The 21,816-nt window shown below is 40.7% G+C and overlaps 1 protein-coding gene across 3 annotated transcripts in view; it reads right to left on the reverse strand.

Moving 5' to 3' along the window:
• The window catches only part of LOC120462366 (NACHT, LRR and PYD domains-containing protein 12), a 34,831-nt gene that overhangs the window by 5,208 nt on the left and 7,807 nt on the right, over positions 1–21,816 (reverse strand). For 2 of the 3 annotated variants that reach the window (XM_039650981.2, XM_089120070.1), the window contains exons 6-12: positions 21,283–21,378; positions 16,290–18,086; positions 15,386–15,556; positions 14,976–15,146; positions 14,601–14,771; positions 14,230–14,400; positions 13,818–13,988 (exon numbers count right to left, since the gene is read on the reverse strand). In XM_039650981.2, the coding sequence (XP_039506915.2) occupies positions 13,818–13,988; positions 14,230–14,400; positions 14,601–14,771; positions 14,976–15,146; positions 15,386–15,556; positions 16,290–18,086; positions 21,283–21,378 (2,748 nt within the window). The remainder of the gene's footprint in view (positions 1–13,817; positions 13,989–14,229; positions 14,401–14,600; positions 14,772–14,975; positions 15,147–15,385; positions 15,557–16,289; positions 18,087–21,282; positions 21,379–21,816) is intronic. The other variant, XM_039650982.2, reaches the window with a different exon arrangement.

Genomic DNA, 21,816 nt, shown 5'->3' on the forward strand with positions numbered 1-21,816 from the left:
AATCAATAACCTACATCCCAGTTGTGCTAAAATAAATATCATGAGAGGTCCATCATCAGATGAATGACATGGAAAAGTTAAGTTAGAGCCGCTAAAGCCAGTGCAACTACCAATGCGAACATGAACACAAGCTTTTCCCTCCAAAAATAGTTGTCACCCTGCCTCTCCAAATCCAACACTGACATTAATCAAACGCAATAAAAGCTTAAAAAGTACTTCGGTGTGCGTTTTATTTTATATTTACCGTTTAATAATGCAATCGCTGCTGTCTGTCCATTGAAGAACATGACAGCCCACGTCTGTTTTGGAACTATTGGGGCTTCCATGAACCACGTGACAGCCTTGCGGCGACATCAAAGCGTGTCGCAACTCTCTGAATACATGGCTCTGGATTCCGTCTTTCACAGCCTCGTAACAAACAGTGTTGTTGGAGCCGCGCGTTGTGCGTCCTCCAGAGGCTGCGGTGGATTGAAGACAAACTTACTTTGCTGGAACACGACTGTTTATTCTGGTCGCTGCCAGAGCGCGGTAAGTTGCTTTTAAACACTGGATATTGTTTCTTGAAACGGGTATAAGTGGCATCTCAGAGTGGTTTCGCTCCAATATATATAATATTATACAATATATATATATATATTTTTGTTACAGACCAACGGCGTTCACTGCAGTTGTATTCAAATTGAAAATACAAATTAGGTAAGAAGATTTATAGATCACACAGTCTTACACATGTAGTATGTAGCTATAGCATATATTTATGTACATACATATCATTGTTTTTGTTTGTGTTTTCTTATATAGGTGTATTTCAAGCAATTGCGTTAAATACGAGTGTTTTCGCTCTGTTTTCTGTACTGTTACCTACCTGGTACTCCTGTTAACAGTGAAAAAATTAAAAATAAAAAAATAAATAAAATGAAAATTTCCACTACTTTGGCTGAAAAAAAAATATTTTGGTCTCTTACCGTTATAGAATTTTTGTGGCTCCCAGAGTGTTCTCGCTCGGCCTTGAATAAAGCACTGGTGTGGCAGTATGGAACAGCTTAGCCTGACGTGCACTGTGTGCACGGCCACTTTACAGCAGGACGATGGACATGACTGCTGTACATCCTGCTTAGGCTTGGAACATTTGAAGCAGGGCCTCACTGAGGATGCCTCTATGAATTGTAGCACCATGTCCTGGGAGCGGATAACTTCCAGACTAGGTGCAGTAGAGGCACTCTTGACCTCAGAGGCCCCTCGGTAGGGAAAAGTGTCGGCTAAGCGGAAAAGGGTGGAAACGGGGAGTGTCTCCACCAGTAAGAGACATAGAGAGGATGCTTTAACCAATAGAGTGGAGGTGTTGACCTCAGAGTTTGCCCAGATTAAGTTTTTAATTCTAAATCTGCAACCAAGGGAAGCACCATCACCGATGTTGAGAAATCCCAGTAACGGATTGCCTGTTCCTGAGGAGGATATGCTGTCCACGGCAGCCTCTCAAAGCCAGTTTCGGGAGGAGGTAAATGAGGAATTCTTATCAGGAAGCCATTCTAACTTCTCTCATGATGACTCTCAGAACACGGCACAGGGTTCAAATGAAGGAGTAGAATTGGATCAGGATGTGGTGAGACAAGCCCTCCAGATTGCGTTGGCATGCTTAAGCCTGGACACTGGCGCGAGCGATCGGTTGTTTGTGTTTGTAGCTCCGGAGAATTTCTTCACAAATCCTTGATTTTCTTCTTTACCACTTATTTATAAACAAGCACTTTCTATTTTTATACTATGTGAACTTATCCTCGATAGTATTCCTTATAAAAAACAATTGGATTGCTTTGATATCGCTACTTATATCCAACCTCCCTAAATCCTGGCTACTAGCCTTTAGCCCGCTAGCATTCCACGCGTGCCCTCTCGCCTATTTGATCGTCTCATTTTACACCCGTTTCACTGAATCCTGGTTATTTCCGACATTTCAATCCTAAATTAGTAGTGATAGTTGTAGTATCACTACTAATTTACTGATCATCCGTTATAATGGCGAACATATCAGATGCGTGTCTAACATTACCTTTGAGTGCAGATGAAGACACATTCGAGCTCTTCACGGTGAAGCAGGAGCTGGAATACGTCGAGAAACAGATCCGCGGTCTGCTGGTGAAGCAAGCCGAGCTGCTGGATCGGCGCTCAACGCTTGAAGCATCACGCGCCGACGCTAACAAATCAAATCACTCTTTGACTCCGAGTTCATCTACGCCGTACGTTACTCTGCCGAGGAAGATGCGATCATCTAAGGCTTCATTCACTCCGGCACCGAAACAACATGGACCATGGATCACACAGCGGAAGACTCGAGCCAGGACCAGAGCTGCCTCTCCGCCCCTCCCGGTCTTCGAGATCTCCACCCGGAACCGCTTCTCCCCTCTTCGCGAGCCGGAACGCGATGACGCCGTGATCATCGGCACATCCATAGTCCGCCATGTCCGCGCTAATTCGGATAAAGGTAAAGTGCGCACTCACTGCTTTCCTGGTGCTCGTGTTCTTGATGTTGCTGCACAGGTTCCCGAGATCCTGAACGGGGACGAGCGCGTCGGAGCTGTTGTGCTGCACGCGGGAGCGAACGACATTAGGCTGCGGCAGACGGAGGTTCTGAAGAAGGACTACAGGAGCCTGATCGAGACGGTACGCAGCACAGCGCCTAAAGCAGCGATCATCGTGTCTGGACCGCTTCCCACGTACAGACAAGGACAGGAAAGGTTCAGTAGACTTTTTGCATTAAATGAATGGTTAATGTCATTGTGTAATGAACAGGGGCTGCACTTTGTAAATAACTGGCATCTGTTTTGGGAAAGACCGAGACTGTGTACAGCACAGATGGTCTCCATCCCAGCCGAATCGGAGCGGCTGTGCTGTCGGACAACATTTCCAAGACATTACGCACCAGATGACTAATGAGTCAAAGTCCAAATTACAGCCTTTGCGGTCCAAACTTAACTAATAAGCATAGTGTGGAACATTATATAGAAACTGTGTCTATTCCTCGTTTAGTGAAGCCAAACAATAAATCTAGTGTAGGATCTAGCAAAAATCTTATTGTAATTAAACCAGAAAATCTAAATATCAGTCAACAAAAACAATTTCTAAAGCTAGGTCTCCTAAACATTAGATCGCTCACACCTAAGGCGGTTATCATAAATGAAATGGTCACAGACAATAACTTCGATGTTCTGTGCCTTACTGAAACCTGGCTTAAACCAAATGAGTATTTCGGTCTAAACGAATCTACTCCGCCAGGATACTGTTATAAACATGAGCCTCGTCTGATCGGTCGTGGCGGCGGTGTTGCAACAATCTATAAAGATATTTTTAATATTTACTCAGAAAACAGGTCACAGGTTTAATTCATTTGAAGTACTTGTGCTAAATGTTACGCTCTTAGATGTAAGAAGGAAATCTATATTATCTCTAGCCCTGGCTACTGTATATAGACCTCCAGGGCCATATGCTGAATTCCTAAAAGAGTTCGCAGACTTTCTCTCGGATCTATTGGTAAATGTCGATAAAGCAATAATTGCTGGAGATTTTAACATACACGTAGATAATACAAATGATGCTTTAGGGGCTGCGTTTACAGATTTATTAAACTCCTTTGGGGTCAAACAAAACGTCAGTGGTCCCACTCATCGTCTAAATCATACACTAGATTTAATTATATCATATGGAACCGATCCAACTGATATAGATATTATACCGCAAAGCGATGATGTCTCTGATCATTACATGGTGACTTGCATAATACGTACTGCTGAAATATGTCATGTTGCGCCACGTTATAGACCAGGCAGAACAATCCTTCCAACCACTATAGATGGATTTTCAAATAGCTTACCTGATCTATCTAAGCTGCTAAGTGAACCCAAAAAAACAGATGAATTAGAGGAAATGACTAGCAGTTTAAGCACCATTCTTACTAGTACATTAGATATTGTTGCGCCAATTAGATTAAAAAAGGTTCGAGAGAAAATTAAAGCACCGTGGTACAACAGTGCTACGCATGCTATCAAGAGAGAAACTCGCAACTTAGAGCGTAAATGGAAACAAACTAATTTAGAGGTCTTTAGAATCGCGTGGAAAGACAGTATGTCACGTTATAAAAAGACACTAAAAACAGCCAGGGCTGAGCATCTCCGCAAACTAATCGAAAATAACCAAAATAATCCAAGGTTTTTATTTAACACCGTGGCTAGACTAACAAATAAACAGACATCACCAGAGCAAAATATACCTTTACAGTTTAGTAGTAATGATTTTATGAATTACTTCAATGCGAAAATAGAAAGCATCCGAAACAAAATTATAAATGTACAATCCGCTATGGTGTCTTATGATTCAGCTTCAATTATCGACCCTCTAGAACAACTAAACCGCTTTACAACGATAGGACAGGAGGAGCTAAATAAACTTATCATTGCATCTAAACCAACAACTTGTTTATTAGATCCAATACCCACTAAACTACTGAAAGAACTATTACCTGTAGTGGAAGAGCCTCTCCTCAATATTATTAACTCGTCTTTATCTTTAGGTCATGTCCCAAAAATATACAAGCTGGCTGTAATAAAACCGCTCATTAAGAAACCGCAATTAGATCCAAATAACTTGGCAAATTACAGACCCATTTCAAATCTTCCATTTATGTCCAAAATACTTGAAAAAGTAGTGTCCGCTCAATTGTGCTCTTTTTTGCAAGAAAATGATATCTATGAAAAATTCCAGTCAGGATTCAGACCGCATCATAGTACAGAAACTGCGCTAGTTAAAATTACAAATGATTTACTTTTAGCTTCTGACCAAGGCTGTATCTCAATACTAGTCCTACTTGATCTTAGCGCTGCGTTCGACACTATAGATCATATAATACTCTTGGATCGACTACAAAACTTCACCGGTGTCCAGGGACAGGCATTAAGCTGGTTTAGATCGTACTTATCGGACCGTTCTCATTTTGTCTGTTTAAATGGGAAAAAATCAAAGATAACGTCAGTAGACTATGGAGTACCGCAAGGATCAGTTTTAGGCCCTCTGCTATTCTCAATATATATGCTGCCACTTGGTAATATTATAAGAAAACATGGAATTAATTTCCACTGTTACGCTGACGACACTCAATTATATATTTCATCACGACCAGATGAAAACACTAACTCATCTAAAATGACAGAGTGTCTCAAAGATATAAAATGCTGGATGACGCGTAATTTCCTGCTATTAAATTCAGATAAAACGGAGGTATTACTTATTGGTCCAAAAAACTACTCACAAAACCTCTCACAATACAACTTTAATATAGACGGATGTCCTGTTACTTTATCCACTACAGTAAAAGACCTGGGTGTTATACTAGACCGCAACTTGTCGTTCGAAAATCATATTTCATATGTTACAAGAACAGCCTTTTTCCACCTTAGAAACATTGCTAAGCTACGTAACATGCTATCTATTTCTGATGCAGAAAAATTAGTTCACGCATTCATGACCTCGAGACTAGATTACTGTAATGCTTTATTAGCCGGTTGTCCTGCATCCTCAATAAACAAGCTACAGTTAGTACAAAATGCAGCTGCTAGAGTTCTTACTAGGTCAAGAAAATATGATCATATAACACCGATTTTATCATCTCTACACTGGTTACCTATTAAGTTCCGCATCAACTACAAAATACTACTACTGACCTATAAAGCCCTAAATGGTTTAGCACCTATGTACTTAACGGACCTTCTTTCGCCCTACAATCCACCGCGTTCCTTAAGATCACTAAATTCAAGGCTTCTGGTCATTCCTAGGATATCGAAGTCCAGTAAAGGAGGGAGGGCGTTCTCGCATTTAGCTCCAAAACTCTGGAATGGCCTTCCCGATACGGTCCGAGCCTCTGACTCGCTGACACAGTTCAAAACTAGATTAAAGACGCATCTCTTTAGTCAAGCATTCACATAATGCTTACCTTCTAGTCCTCTGTTATGCCATACGGAACCGTTTGCCACTGAAACTGCTTAACGCACCAGTGGGGCTCGACAGCCTTTTAGACAAACGGGTCGGCGCGTATGGTTGGGTTGCGGAGAGTTCGGGTTACGGAGAGTTTGTGAGTTATAACGGAAATTATTATGAACATCAGCTATGCTAATTATTTCCCATCTGCCTTTCTGCTGTTATCTCGGGACGCTTGTCCCGAGAAAAATGGCGTTCGTCAGGTCCAGTTTTGTGTCCAGCCTCTCACGGGGATTTCGGATGCCCCAACGCCTGTGATGAGACGACTCAACGCCTGTGATGAGACGACTCAACGCCTGCGATATGTTATGGCGCTGTTTGATTCATAAACAATATTTATATTTAATATTTATATTTAAACAATATGAATGTAAGCCAGAGGAGAACTGGCCCCCGACTGAGCCTGGGTTTTTCTCCATCCAATCTGATGGAGTTTGGTTCCTTGCCACTGTCGCCTTGCTTTTGGCTTGCTTTGAGCTTGCTCAGTTGGGGTTATTTATTTAGTGTTTAGCAATGTTGTTGATCTGTGTTGTGCTACTTACATGTTATCACTTTGAAGCTGCTTTGATACAATCTGTATTGTGAAAAGCGCTATATAAATAAATGTGACTTGACTTGACTTGACACTGCCACTACAGTGGTAGCTCGCTCCAGTGCCTTTTTCAGAGGAACGGCAAAACCATCTGCTCTTAGCATTCCCCCATCCAAAGATTATATCGAGGAACTACAGAAGTGCTGGGATAATCCCAAGTCACTTACTCATCATACCACAGCAAGCAGAGCCTTGGCAGCAATGCACGAACCAGACTCTTATGGCCTGGGTCAGATACCAAAAGTGGATCCATTTATCGCCTCTTTTATCATATCACCGGAAGAGGCTTGGAGACCGAATGCTCGCTGCCCACGACCTCAGTGGAGAATGATGGACGATCTTCTTAGTCAGGTGTACAATACTGCAGCACGCATGGGTCGTATAGGGAATTCACTCTCTCATCTTATGCTGGCGCTATCCCAGTCTCTCCAACCTATTGGGGGTGATCCATCAGCCCAAATACTAAGCGATGCATCTTTGCAAGCATTGGCATTCATGTCAAGAGAGTTGGGTAGACTCATGTCAACACTCACTCAGGCATGCCGGCAAGTATGGCTGGCACAGTCTCCACTGTCAGAGGCCTGCATGAGAACATTTCGTGACCTCCCTGTAGTCCCAGGCCAACTGTTTGGACCAGCGGCACAACAAACTCTGGAACAGGGCATTCAGACGAATAAGACCAGACAGCAGCTGGCAGACCTAAGAGGAACTCCACCATGGCAAGTTAGACAAGGGTATGGGAGACGATATCCTACTCGCTCTCAACATTTGGTTCTTTCTGGTGCTGTTCAGAGGAGCCAGCCAAGGCAACTAGATCAGCATGTGCAGTACCCCAGAGCACGAGGGCAACAATTATTTTGTTATAATTGTCTCCCCCCCCCGAGACAATAAAGCCCAGGCTCGCAGGGCATGAAGTCCTGCGGCCAACCGTCGGACGTTTTTCACACCAGCAGCTCAATTTCTGGAAAGAAAACACCTAAGACCCTTGGTTAATAGCAACGCTATCCCAAGGGTACAGGGTGCAATTCCGACGGCGGGCCCCTGCTTGCTTTCAATGGGGTCAAGATGACGACTGTCAAAGACCCCAACAGCTCACTGGCATTGTCAAGACAAGTAGCCGAACTCCTAGAAAAGGACGCCATAGAACCAGTAAAGTGGTCAGCACGGCTAAATGGGTTTTACTCGGTGTACTATATAATCCCGAAAAAAGATGGTGGCGTAAGGCACATTCTCGACCTTCGTGGCCTCAATCAGTACCTCAAGGTTTTACCACTCCACATGCTATGCACAACGGAAGTCCTTCAGGCGGTAAGACCACTACAGTGGTTCACCACAATAGATATTCCAATTGCACCGCAACAGAGACCCTTTCTCCGCTTTGCATTTCGAGGCCAGGTCTATCAGTTCTGAGTCCTACCATTTGGACTGTCCCTGTCCCCTTGGGTGTTCATCAAGTGCGTAGCGGCAGCGTTGTCCCCAATACAAGCCAGAGGAGTACAGGTGCTTCCTTATCTGGACGACTGGCTCATCTGTGCTCCATCTCAAGGGCAGGCAACAGAACACTCCAATCTGCCGATTGCCCATGTCACTCAGTTGGGTCTCAGGGTGAATTTCAGCAAGAGTCAGTTGATCCCATGTCAGTCTGTGAAGTTCATAGGCATCACTCTAGACTCGAGATCAATGAAAGCATTCCCATCACCTCAGAGGGTGGACAGCATATTGCTCTTACTCCGGCATTTTCGGAAACAGATCAGGCTGCCATTCAGAACGGTCCTCAGATTGATGGGCATGCTAGCAGCAGCAGCTGCCTTGATACCACTGGGCCTACTTTCCTTGCGCCCTTATCAGAGATGGGTAAACAGTCTTCACCTGAACCCCACATGGCACAGGAGCAGGCTGGTCAAAGTTACAGAACGATGCCTCCTTACCTTGATACAATGGAAAAAGAGGTCATTCCTGACGAAAGGGGTAGCTCTGGGTGTGATTCCCTCTTGCCGGGAGATAATACAGACAGATGCTTCACTGAGTGGCTGGGGGGCAGTGTGGCAGCACAGGGGGTTATGGAAACCTGAGCAAGCCACAAGAGACATGAATACCCTGGAGCTCCAAGCAGTGCAATTAGCTCTGAAACATTTTGCGCCGGCCCTAAAGAATCACCATATTCTCATCAGAACAGAAAATACATCAGTGGTATATCATATCAACCATCAAGGTGGCACGAGGTCCAGTCAGTCTTTGAGAGTGGCACAAGACCTCCTGACATGGGCCTTCCCTCGATTTGCAAGTGTCAGAGCGATGCATATACCAGGAGGGTCGAATGTGGGGGCAGACTTATTGTCTCGCCACAGACCTTTGCCAGGAGAATGGAGAATCAATCCAGAAGTTGTTCAGATGATTTGGCGACAATTTGGCAGAGCACCGGTGGATCTGTTTGCCTCAGAACCCTCAACCCAATGCCCCCTGTGGTTCTCATGGACAGAGAAGTCCAGCCCGTTGGGTCAGGATGCGTTAGCACATGCCTGGCCAAATCTTCTACTCTATGCCTTTCCCCCGAACCCCTTAATTCTGCCAACTCTCCACAGAATTCTTCAAGGGGACCACAGGATTCTCCTAGTGGCACCGAACTGGCCAGGGAGACATTGGTTTCCAATGTTATGCTGGCTTCTCAATGGGGAGCCCTGGAGCCTACCCAGGAGGAAGGACCTGCTCCTTCAGTTATAGGGGCAGATATGACACCCAAACCCAGATCGGTTACAGCTCTGTGTCTGGCCGCTGAAGAGCCAGAATTAATGTTGACGTCTTGTGATGTTAGATGTTAAAGTGCAAAACACAATCCTGAATTCTAGAGCACCTTCCACCAGGAATATCTATGCTTGCAGGTGGAAGCTTTTCACTGATTGGTGTACACCAAGAAGTTTGGTCCCAGACCACTGCCCAGTACCAATGGTATTATGTTTTCTGCAGTCCCTGCTAGACGATAACAGGGCTCCCTCTACCCTAAAGGTATATGTGGCTGCAATTTCTGCCCAGCATGTAAAAGTAGATGGTCAATCACTAGGGCCACATATTCTAATCACCTGCTTTCCGAAAGGTACTCAGCGATTGCACCCTGCTCCATCGGTTAGAGTACCTGCATGAGACCTCAGTCTGGTTTTAAGATCACTTACACAACACCCATTTGAGCCAATGGAGCATTGTGACCTAAAGTGGATTTCAATAAAGACTGTATTCCTTTTGGCAATAACGTCAGCCAAACATGTTGGTGAGCTCCATGCATTGTCAACTAATATGTCCTGTATGCGTTGGAATGCGGATGGGTCAATGGTGACATTGTGGCCTAACCCCTCATTCCTACCCAAAAGTCTCGCAACATCATTTAGGAATCAACCAATTGAGTTGGTAGCACTTAATCGTTCGGTGTGTGACACACAAGAGGGCAATCCAACAGAACAAGTATGCCCAGTGCGAGCCCTTCGGGGCTATCTGAGTGCCACAGAGAAACTGCGGCGGTCGGACCAACTCTTTCTCTGCTACGGCGGGCCAAGAAAAGGGCAGCCTCTGTCAAAGCAGAGGTTGTCACACTGGGTGGTGGAGGTCATTGTCCAGGCATATAAGGAAAACAACCTGACAGTGCCAGCCGGCATAAAATGCCATTCAACAAGAAGTATCTCAACATCTTGGGCAGCATTAAAAGGTGTACCTCTAATGGACATTTGTGCAGCGGCTAATTGGTCATCCACTGATACCTTTTCCAGATACTACAGGGTTAATGTGGCAGCCCCTGGTGCTCTGGAAGCAGCAGTCCTCTTGGGACCCTCAACTTCAGCTTAAGGTTAGGAGTAGCCTCCTCGTGACCTTGTTGTTATGAGTCATCCAGTGGGAAGCACTGCCTCTGGCGGTCAGTAAGAACGAAATAGAACGAGAGTTACGAATGTAACGGTTCTATGAGTTCCGGAAAAGATGGTGGGAAAGGTCCGTAGCTCTTTACTGAAGTTCGATGGGAACAAATCAAGCAATGTGCGAAGGAATGGCTTAAAACGTCGGACACTATGGAGCTAACTTAGCTACGTTATTGATCCCATGCTGCAAGTAAGTTAAGTTACTTTCATAGCTAACATATCAATATTTTTTCATTATTTTGGATGATGCTAATTTACAAACTTCCCGATCAGAATCCGGATAAAAACACTGACGCGATGAGAGACGTTATCCACCATTGCTTAATCTGTTATATGGGTGAAAAAGAGGATGACCTCATCCAACAGTACAATGTGACAAGAATCAATCTTTATATTTATGGTGTTTTGAGAAATGTATATGTGCATTGTTTTTATTTGTAAAAATAGAAATGCAACTTAAACGATAGGCTTTTTGTCTAATTAAATTATATTTATTTTAAGTTTATAAAGTTTATAGCTATTGCTAATTTTCAACTCCTGTCCCTGGAAGGGCTTTTATACACAATAAAATTTACATGATTAACTACTTCAATAATAAAAAAATATAATAATAATATAAACATACATACATATCATATACAACTCTTATAATAATTCAAAATGAATACACTTTTGGTTTATTTTTAACCAGTTTTTAAGCCTGGAAGTGAACATCTTAAAGTCGGACACAGTCTTGATTTCAAAAGGTAATGAGTTCCAGACTTTAGAACTCTTCACAGAGAAGGTCGTCTGTCCAAAGCTGGTCTTGCAGTATGATATTTTAGAGTCAAGATTTGTGGAGCTCCTAGTGACTCGGATGTTGTCCTGTCTTACAATAAATGTACTTATAGTGGCTCAGGTGCTAGATGATTAATGCACTTATAAATTAGTTTAAGAAAGGAAAAATTGCTAAAGCTATCAAAATTGATTAAATTATATTTATTAAAGATGCTGCAATGATGATAACGTTTTGTTATGTTTTAATGTTTTTTTATCCAAAAGTTTTATTGCTCGATTATATAAAGAACCTATGCGTTTGATTGCAGTGAGAGCGGCTTGTGCCCAGGTATATAAAGCTAAAGTGAAAATATTTAACACAAAATAGATTTTTGTCAGCCACTAAAAAGGTAACACTTTATTTTGATGGTCCACTTTAGACATTCTACTAAGTAACTGCATCTACATGTTAACTTTATCTATTGACCCTAACCTAGCAGTCTACTGATACTCTCTGAGTTAGTTGACATGTAGTTACTATATAGTTAGTAGAATGTCTATGGTGGACCATTGAAATTTAATTCCCCCCTACAATAGTGTCACCAAATGTAATTTTACATTTATTTTATTTTTTCTTCCTGAATACACCCTCTGTCATTGGTGAAACTGTACTTATGTTATTGTGACAGTCTTTGTCTTTGTGGTCCACTGAAACATAATATTTTTATGTTTCAGTGATTACAAAGAAAATAAACTATAATGGTTTACTTGTAGTTGTCTTAGCATTTTAAGCTGTTAAAGAAATTTTACAACCGTACACAAATCAAGTTTATAATTATGGACAGACTTATGAGACAGACAAGATAAAAATAATGTTTGTTTTACAGTGTGACAATAGAGATATCCTGCAGCACATAATGAAAATTGCCATCTGCAAGAGGGATTCTCAGGAGTATTTCAGCATCATCTTGGAGGGGTGGCAAGTCATGGCTGGCTTGGAAAATTTGACAAGAGCCTGTGCTGCTCTTATTGGACTTAAGTATGCAGTAAACCACACCTACCCGAAAGAACTGAGGCACGCTGACATGTTTTTGTGTAACAAAATGATGTTTCTCAATAACATGGAAAAAGTGCATTATGTATTCATTATTATAACATTTACTGTCTGAAAAAGGCAGTAAATGTTATAATTAAGTAAATTTCATTAATACAAATGAGTAAATTCTGCTTGATTTATTTGTGAAACGACTTAAATTTTAAAAAAAGCACATTCCACTAATAATATTAAATTCATCATGTGCCATAGACTAAATAATTTAGGACATTTTACTTTATTTATTCGGGTAGATCTCACACACACAAAAGAAAACACCTTAAAATCTACTTAAATATAATACGTGTAATATTGTTACCATAATTTTTTTAAGTAGATAACATGTAATATTTTTTACAGTGTACATGCAGTGCAGTTACTGTTCGTGTATGCGAATTGACAATTCACCATTAAATGTGTTATTTTGAAAAGTGTTTTACTTTTTTATATATTATATTTTGGCTGAATTCTATTTGTTATTCAGATTTTACCTCAAACATTACCTTTGAATTGGAACAACATAATGAGAAGTAATTGGGATGTTAATGATAGAAGTTTTCTTGATAATCTTATGTTTACTGTGCCTAGATGGCAACTTCAGGTATATCACACATTTCAAACTGGTTTATTTTGTAGTTTACTGGTTTACTCAAGTGGTAATTTAGCATTTTTGGGTTTATATGATAAACAGGTTAAAAAATGCAAAATTCCCTGTGGTTTCACTTTATTTCAAAATGGGCACCTTTAGCATAATTTTTCTCAAAAACTGCAAGGTTGTGTGCAGAGAACTTTTTCCTAAGGAATCTCTATATATTTCAGATGTTAAATAAAAAAAAAGTAGTTAGTGCCCCACTTGTTGGAACGAAACCCTATTTCTAGGCCTCTTTTAGGCTACTGACAGCGGCATCTGTGGTGAAAATCAAGTTTTTAATGTTGTTTGTATGTCTATGTGGTGTTTAATATATGGATATGGATTGTTAAAAAAAATTGGGTACGTTTAGCAATATATAGAGGGTGAATTTTGTATATGATGTATATTACGATGTTGTGATTAACTTTATGCCACTGACGTTATAAGTGGTTCAAAGCATTTCTAAGGATATTAACTTTTGAAAGGCAGATGACGAATGGAAACATGGTTTGTGTAACATTAGCAACCTATTTTTTAGCTGGTTGATAACATAGTCAAGCAAAAGGCTAATCATATTAAATACATTGATGTGTCCGACATTGTAAAGAGCGATATCATTTTGCAGCATTTACCTCAGTATGTTGGCTGACTGAATCTCTGAGCTGGTGTGATTGAGTGGAGGTGGGGGTAGTTAGCATATTAATGGGTCTGCATTTATTAAATGAAGCAAGGGTGTAGAGTTACATTTAACCTATTTTAACCTTTAACCCTAAAAAAGGGCAACATGTACCACAAGATACAGCTAGGATTAATGTTTGATCTTACATCAGTTTCTCCAGTTTACAGTGAGGATCCTTCAGTCCATCAGAGAGCAGCGTCACACCTTTATCTCCTATTTTATTCCCAAACAGATTTAGTTCTCTGAGGTGTGAGTCTGGTCTCAGAGCTGAAGTCAGAGCAACACAACCTTCATCTGTGATCTCACAATATCTCAACCTGTAGAAAACAATGACACACACTGTAATCTCTCACTTCAGCAGTAACTACACAACCACAGAGACTGTAATATTAAATATTAAATCTGTTTAATGTTTTTTTTTTAAATTATTTACTTTTCATTTACTTTTGCTTTATTGTGTTATTGTAAATCATTATGATGTTCTTATGAACAACATAAGGATAATAATTCCTTAAAACATTATTTTTTGTCTCTGTTAAGATTAATGCATGACCTTACATCAGTTTCTCCAGTTTACAGTGAGGATCCTTCAGTCCATCAGAGAGCAGCTTCAAACCTTTATCTCCTATTATATTCTCAGACAGTTCCAGTTCTCTGAGGTGTGAGTTTGATCTCAGAGCTGAAGTCAGAGCAGCGCAACCTTCAGCTTTGATCTCACAATTAATCAACCTTGTAGAACAACAACATACACTTTAATCTCTCAGTTCAGCAGGAACTACACAACCACAGAGAGACTGTGGGTTTAATGGTTTTATTACTTTTTATTTACTTTTGCTTTATTGTGTGTTAATGTAAACAACAAAAAGAGAATAATCCCTTAAAATAATTTCATTTGTCTTTCAATTAATGTAATTAATGTATCATCTTACGTTAGTTTCTCCAGTTTACAGAGAGGATCCTTCAGTCCAACAGAGAGCAGCGTCAGACCTCCATTTTCTATTTTATTCCACGATAGATCCAGTTCTCTGAGGTGTGAGTTTGATCTCAGAGCTGAAGCCAGAGCAGCACAACCTTCATCTGTGATCTCACAATCCCACAACCTGCAGAACAATGACACAATCTCTCTTAGTTCAGCAGAAACTACACAACCACAGAGAGACTGAGACATTAAATATTAAAGCTGTATGAGTTTAATGTTGTTTTTTTTATTTTGCTTTATTATGTGCTAATATAAATAAATAATAATAATGTAAAATTACATCAAGTTGATTCTTGTCTCAATTATAATGAATGTATGATTTTACCACAGTTTCTTCAGTTTACAGTGATGATCCTTCAGTCCATTAGAGAGCAGAATAACTCCTGAGTCTTGTTGTTTATTCCCAGTCAGATCCAGTTCCCTGAGGTGTGAGTTTGATCTCAGAGCTGAAGCCAGAGCAGCACAACCTTCATCTGTGACACCTGAACATCTCAACCTGCCAAACAGCGACAAACACTTTACTTTCGCAGTTCAGCAGTAACTACAAATCCACTGAGAGTGTGATTAATGCGTGAGGGTGATTAATATTAAAAACTAAATCTGTGTGGGTTTAGTACATTTTGTTTACTTTTGCTTTATTGTGTTATCATAAATCACTATAATCCAAAAACATAAGAACAATAATCCTTTAAAATAATTATTATTTTTTCATTTAAGATTAATGTATGATCTTACGTCAGTTTCTCCAGTTTACAGTGAGGATCCTTCAGTCCATCAGAGAGCAGCTTCACACCTTTATCTCCTATTTTATTACCAGACAGATCCAGTTCTCTGAGGTCTGAGTCTGATCTCAGAGCTGAAGCCAGAGCAGCACAACCTTCAGCTGTGACACCACAATCACTCAACCTGCACAACAATGACACAATTTACTTTATCAGTTCAGCAGGAGCTACACAACCACAGAGAGACATTGATATTAAATATTAAATCTATGCGGGTTTAATGTTTATTTCTTTTTTTATTACTTTTGCTTTTACTTTATTGTTATAAATAAAATAATAAATAAATAAAATAATTATCATAAATAAAAATTCTCCAAAGTCTAATGCAAACAGGATGGTCACTATTAACTACATTAAAAACATGTTTTGTGATGTTAAAACTCTACAAATAATGATCCTGCATTTAATTTGTCTGTGTTTTCCATAGAGACTGATAGTTTGCACATTTTATGCATGCAGAATAAAAGTCTAATCAATATATAAGATCATGTAATAACCTCAAACTGGTTATTTTATGAGGAAAAGGTCATAAATTCTTTAAGCAAATCCAAACAGCAAAAATGGCAGATGTTGCATTCATACAAAAGTTTTCAGACTTGGCGAAGTTCACTATATCAGAAGATGAGAGAGAGTTTCATTTAAAGAGCAACATATGATGCCTTACAGATATTCAACACCTAAGCCTTAATCTTAATCTCAAGTTCACAGTTAATGTGGAAATGAAGAGAGTCATGTGTGAGTCAAGTTTGTCTTTTGTTAAAAAAGCAGGTCAAATTAATACCATTAAATTACCATAGACAACAATGAACAGAGAAGCACAGCATTACAAGACATCTGGTGATTGTCTTCAGACTTACTGAGCTGATCTGGAGGCTTCAACTACAGGCAAGAGCTTCTGAAGTAATTCATCTGCTGACATGTGGTTTTGGCCTTTTTTTCTGCTTCTGTATTTACTCAAATGAAACTCATTCAAACACTCTGAGGTTAATAAAACAAAGACAACAGCTGACCACTGTGACGAGGACAATCTGGTGCTTGAAAGACCTCCAGATCCGAGACACTCCTGGATTTCATTTACAAGAGAAATATCGCCCAGTTCATTTAAAGAGTGGAACAGATTGATAGATTTTTCCGGTGAGGGATTCATTCTTATTCTCGTCTTAATGTATTCAATCGTTTTCTCTTTACTGTACTGGAGTTTTCTAACGTGTGTCAGAAGGCCTTTCAGAAGCTTCTGATTGGACTCCAGCGAGAGACCCAGAAGAAACCGCAGGAAAAGATCCAGATGTCCATTTGTACTCTGCAGAGCCTTGTCCACGGCTCTCTGGTGCAGGTCAGATATCGTATGACATGTAAACTCATGTGCATGTTTTGAGCTGAGGTTTTCATTGAGCACATCCCTCTTGTACAGCAGGAAGGAAAGCAGCACATAAAGAGCTCCTAGATGCTCCTGAATGCTCAGATGAACAAAGCAGAAGACTTTCCCCTGATAAAAGCCCAACTCCTCTCTGAAGATCTGAGTGCACAATCCCGAGTAAATTGATGCTTCGGTCTCATCAATGCCACACTCGCTCAGGTCTTCCTCATAGAAGATCAGGTTGCCTTTCACAAGCTGCTGAAAGGCCAGTTTCCCTAGTTTGAGGATCATGTCTTCATCCTTCACTTTCTTCTCATAGTCCTTCTCTTGTTTGATTTTGGTCTGAATGATCAAGAAGTGTGTGTACATTTGAGTGAGAGTCTTGGGAATCTCTCCGCTCTCTGCGCCACTCAACATCTTCTCTAAAACAGTGGATGAGATCCAGCAAAACACTGGGATGTGGCACATGATGAAGAGGCTCCTTGATGACTTCAGGTGTCTGATGATTTTATCGGCCTGACTCTGATCACTGATTCTCTTCCTGAAGTATTCCTCCTTCTGTGGATCATTGAATCCTCGTACCTCAGTCACTCGATGCAAACACTCAGAAGGGACGAGATCGGCTGCTGCTGGTCTGGAGGTGATCCAGATGAGAGCAGAGGGAAGCAGATTCCCCGCAATGAGGTTTGTCAGCAGCACGTCCACTGGGGCGGATTCAGATATATTACACAGTTTCACATTAAAATCCAAAGTCAGACGACACTCATCCAGACCATCAAAAACAAAGACCACTTTATATTCACCAGTGAATGGTTTAATTTCTTTGGTTTCAATGAAAAAAACCTGCAGAAGATCTGAAAGACTGAGGTTTTTGTCCTTCAATAGGTTGAGCTCTCTGAAAGGAAGTGGAAATATAAGCTGGATCTCCTGATTCTCTGTTCCTTCGGCCCAGTCCAGGATGAACTTCTGCACAGAGACTGTTTTTCCAATGCCAGCGACTCCTTTTGTCAGCACAGTTCTGATGGGTTTGTCTTGTCCAGGTAAAGGTCTAAAGATGTCTGTGCATTTGATCGGTTTGTCCTCTGTTGCTGCTCTCCTGGATTGAGTTTCAATCTGTCTCACCTCATGCTCATTATTGATCTCTCCACAATCACTCTCTGTGATGTAGAGATCAGTGTAGATCTCATTCAGGAGTGTTGGGTTTCCCTGCTTTGCTGTTCCCTCATAAAGACACTGAAATTTCTTCCTCAAATTTGATCTAAAGGTCTTGAGGGCTTCAGGATGTGGATGGTCACTGCTGTAAGATTAAAATAAAAACATGTTATATAACTTATATTATGAAATATAGTTGTCAGATAACCAATATGCATGCAGTATAATAGGCATGATTTTATGTTGCGATATTGTCATAATCAGGGTGCGATTTGTGAAAAAAACAGAGGGGGGGATGTTTTGAAACATTTTTATTCCTAAAAATAAATCATGAGAACATGAACTTCATCACTGCATTTGCAGTAAAAAAAATAAAAATTTAATAACTCATGAAGTATCCTAACGCAATATTTATATATGAACTGTGATCACTGATCATGCACAACGAAAAAACATGCAAGAATTAAATCAATAGATTAATGTACCGTATTTTCCGCACTTTAAGGCGCACCGGACGCACCTTCAATGAATGACCTATTTTAGAACATTTTTCATATATAGGGCGCACCAGATTATAAGGCGCATAAGATACTGTAGTCAAATGTTTGACTGGGTTTTCGTTATGCATCCACTAAATGTGCTAAAGGGAAGTGAGTGCGCGGCGTCGGAGGTGAGGCATTTATTTAGTAAGCGCAAAGCGTGAGGCACGTAACTTATATACGCAGCCTGACTCATATGAGTATTCAATGTGCGGCGGCTCGCTGACAGCAACAGCTGGCTGTTTTGAATGAGACGACCCGGTTACTGTGAACGGGGAGCGCTTTATATGAACGTTCTGTGACGCGTGAGCAGCGCCGGGGACAGTGTGTCTGTTTGTGTGTGTCTGTTAAGAGTGAGCGCTCGTGAGCGGGCACACGACTTACACACAACCTGATTTATACGAGGTTGAACTGGCCGCATGACAAAGCGGGCATAGGATGGACACGAGCGCGAGTTCGCGGGCGAATTTAATAACGCAGAGCGTTGTTAACCAATTGATCCATATATAAGGCGCTCCGGATTATAAGGCGCATTGTCATTTTTTGAGAAAATTAAAGGCTTTTAAGTGCGCCTTATAGTGCGGAAAATACGGAAGGCTAATTTATATCAGTCTCTCCTGAACCACGGAAGTTAAACCATCATAGAAACAGTTTTACTGCTGCTGTTAATGTTTACGTTACATTGTGATGCTGAGCTACAGTGAAATGATAGAAAAGACAGATGGATTATCTATGTTAGTCAATTCGCCTCATTCGCGCCGCAGAACCTCTAGATGTGTGTAAACGCGTCTTTACATAACATTGAAATCACTCGCGCCAGACGTTCAAGAGAGTGACTAATTAAAAAACCTTTGCTTTAGTCTCAGTTTAAGTTTAGTCTCGTCTCGCAAGTATTGATAGGCGTGAGGTGTAACCAATCAGATAGTGCCGTGGGCAGGACATTGAGCAAGTCTACAGACTCGTGCAGAGCGGCAGCTATATAAGAGTTAGCCAAAGTAGTGCATTTAAAACTAAAATTGACTTTAATCAAACCACGGATCCATGATAAGTTTTCTGATCCGTCTCACCACTAGTGTAGTAGCACTGATCACTTTGAGGGGGGGATAAATTTATCCCCACCGGGGATAAAAATAATTAAGCAGAGGCAGGGATACATTGACCAGAAAGGGGGAAATCCCAGTCTATGAAATGAATTGTTTTTGAAACGAGTCATTAGCTGGTTCGTAGTGACGTAGATACATACTGGCCGCGCCCAGTTACTACGCTTGCAGACGGAAGTGTAAACTTGAAGTCTACACATTCAAATACGTCATAATAGCATCATGTCGAGAAGACACTGTGTTCTACAATGCAAAGAGAGTTCAGCCACTTTGTTTTCATTTACCAGGGACGAGCATGTGAAGAATCGGTGGTTAGAGTTCATTTTTGCAACGATACCACAACAGTATAGCTCGATTGTGTTATCATCATTTTATTGACGAACAACGTTAGTTCAAAAACATAAATGAATTCAAATGTGGATTCGCAAGCGGTTGTTCCTAGGGCTCAGTAACTTACTTACATGGATCAGCTTCCTCCTTCGAATCACAACCTGTAAGTATTATTAATAATTGTTGCTTTTTATGGGTTTTGAACGGTTTTGTTGCGTCGGGGCGTGAGGCAGTATGTGTGTGCGCGTGTATCTGTGTGTGTGTGTAAGTTACGCTAAGCGCAGTTTCTAGGTCTCCAATGTCAATTTTTTTTAAATATGTGAAATATTTGTCGCTGTTATTAGAGTTGTCATAAAGAATAGTGCGTCTTGCAGTAGGCTACTGCAGTGCTTTATCAATATGTTTATGCGTTATGCTAACAAACAACTGACTGGGTCTGTCATCAGACCAATCACCGCCGATTAGCGTCACGCAAAGGAGTGGTTTGGAAAAATGAGTCGTTGTACGAATCATTTGGGAATCAGTGAGCAAATCAGTTAAAAATAAATGCATATTATAAGACAAAAAAAGTGTTTTTTATCCTTGCATGCATGTTAAACTGTTTTTTGGGAACTCCTAAAACAAAAATAGGAACATTTCAAATGCTATGATAGGGGCTCTTTAACTGTGCAAGCATTTATTACCTGATAATAACGGGAGGTCTTTGCAAGAGTGCAGAACGCTGTGAGCTCATTGAAGTGATGACAGCTCCAGTCATTGTACTGGTTGCTTTGTTTAACCCATTCAAAAGTTAAATAAAATGTTTGGTTTTCATGCTGCAAACAGGACCATCATCCAGATACACACTGTAAAGTAGAGTCCTGCACAGGTCCTGTTTGATAAACCCTTAGTACTTAACAGAACACCAACCCACAATCTGACAGTAACACTGTGACCCAAACTGTACCCGCATAAAAATATGTAACTATCTATCTCTCCTGAAACTCTGCAGTGTAAACATGGCATCACAATGAAACAAACAGAAGAGAACATGGCAATCTAACACAGAGACCATGTGCTCAACCAAAACACATGGAAAATGACAGCACCGATTCCACGATCCCAACACTGAAAAAAAAAAAAACAGACCAGACAGAACTGACCAGATCCTGACCCTATGCTCCAAATAAACAAAAAATGAACCAAAACCCAGAAAAATTATTCTGCAAAATTGGAAGAATAAACAAATGATCTTGACAATACAAATAAAAACAGACAAAAGTGTCAGGGTCCTGAAACAACATACTGTAAGTCTATCGGGATAAAAGTCTTTCAAATGCATAAACGAAAATGTAAAAATGATTAAACAATAAATGTGTAGTACAGCATTTACCTGAACCCAAGTTCAGTATGTCCACTTAAGGTACGTTGAGGATTTATTGACTGGTCACTCTTCATGGACACACAGCTGGGTTCTAGAGGGTCCAGTCTGTGCATTCAGATGAACACAAAAAGTGAATATAATTCACACACTCTTATATTAATCACTTTTGTAATGATTGATTGTTTTATGCATAATATTTATTAATATGTACTGTCCTGTTAGAAACATAACAGAACGTCTAGGTTACTAACGTTACGTCAAAACTGAACTGACGAATTGGGATCTTGCCTGGTAGTGTGGGTTTCCCCATGCTCCCTTCCCGCAGCATGATTTTATTCACGCTGAAAGGCAGTCTGGATACCATGGCCCAGATTTTAGCCTCATTTAGGGAACCAATCACAGAACGGGGAGGGAGCAGCAAGACGATGACGACATCTATGCAACACACCGAAGCAGTTTGTTTATTTCTATGGATTCAACATGGCAGCATACGCGAAGCTACCTTTTGATGCAGCCTTATTTTGTTTAGAATGCAAGTTTATT

This window comes from Pimephales promelas, chromosome 15 (genome assembly GCF_988280905.1).
Source record: "Pimephales promelas chromosome 15, fPimPro1.hap1.1, whole genome shotgun sequence".
Lineage (NCBI taxonomy): Eukaryota > Metazoa > Chordata > Actinopteri > Cypriniformes > Leuciscidae > Pimephales > Pimephales promelas.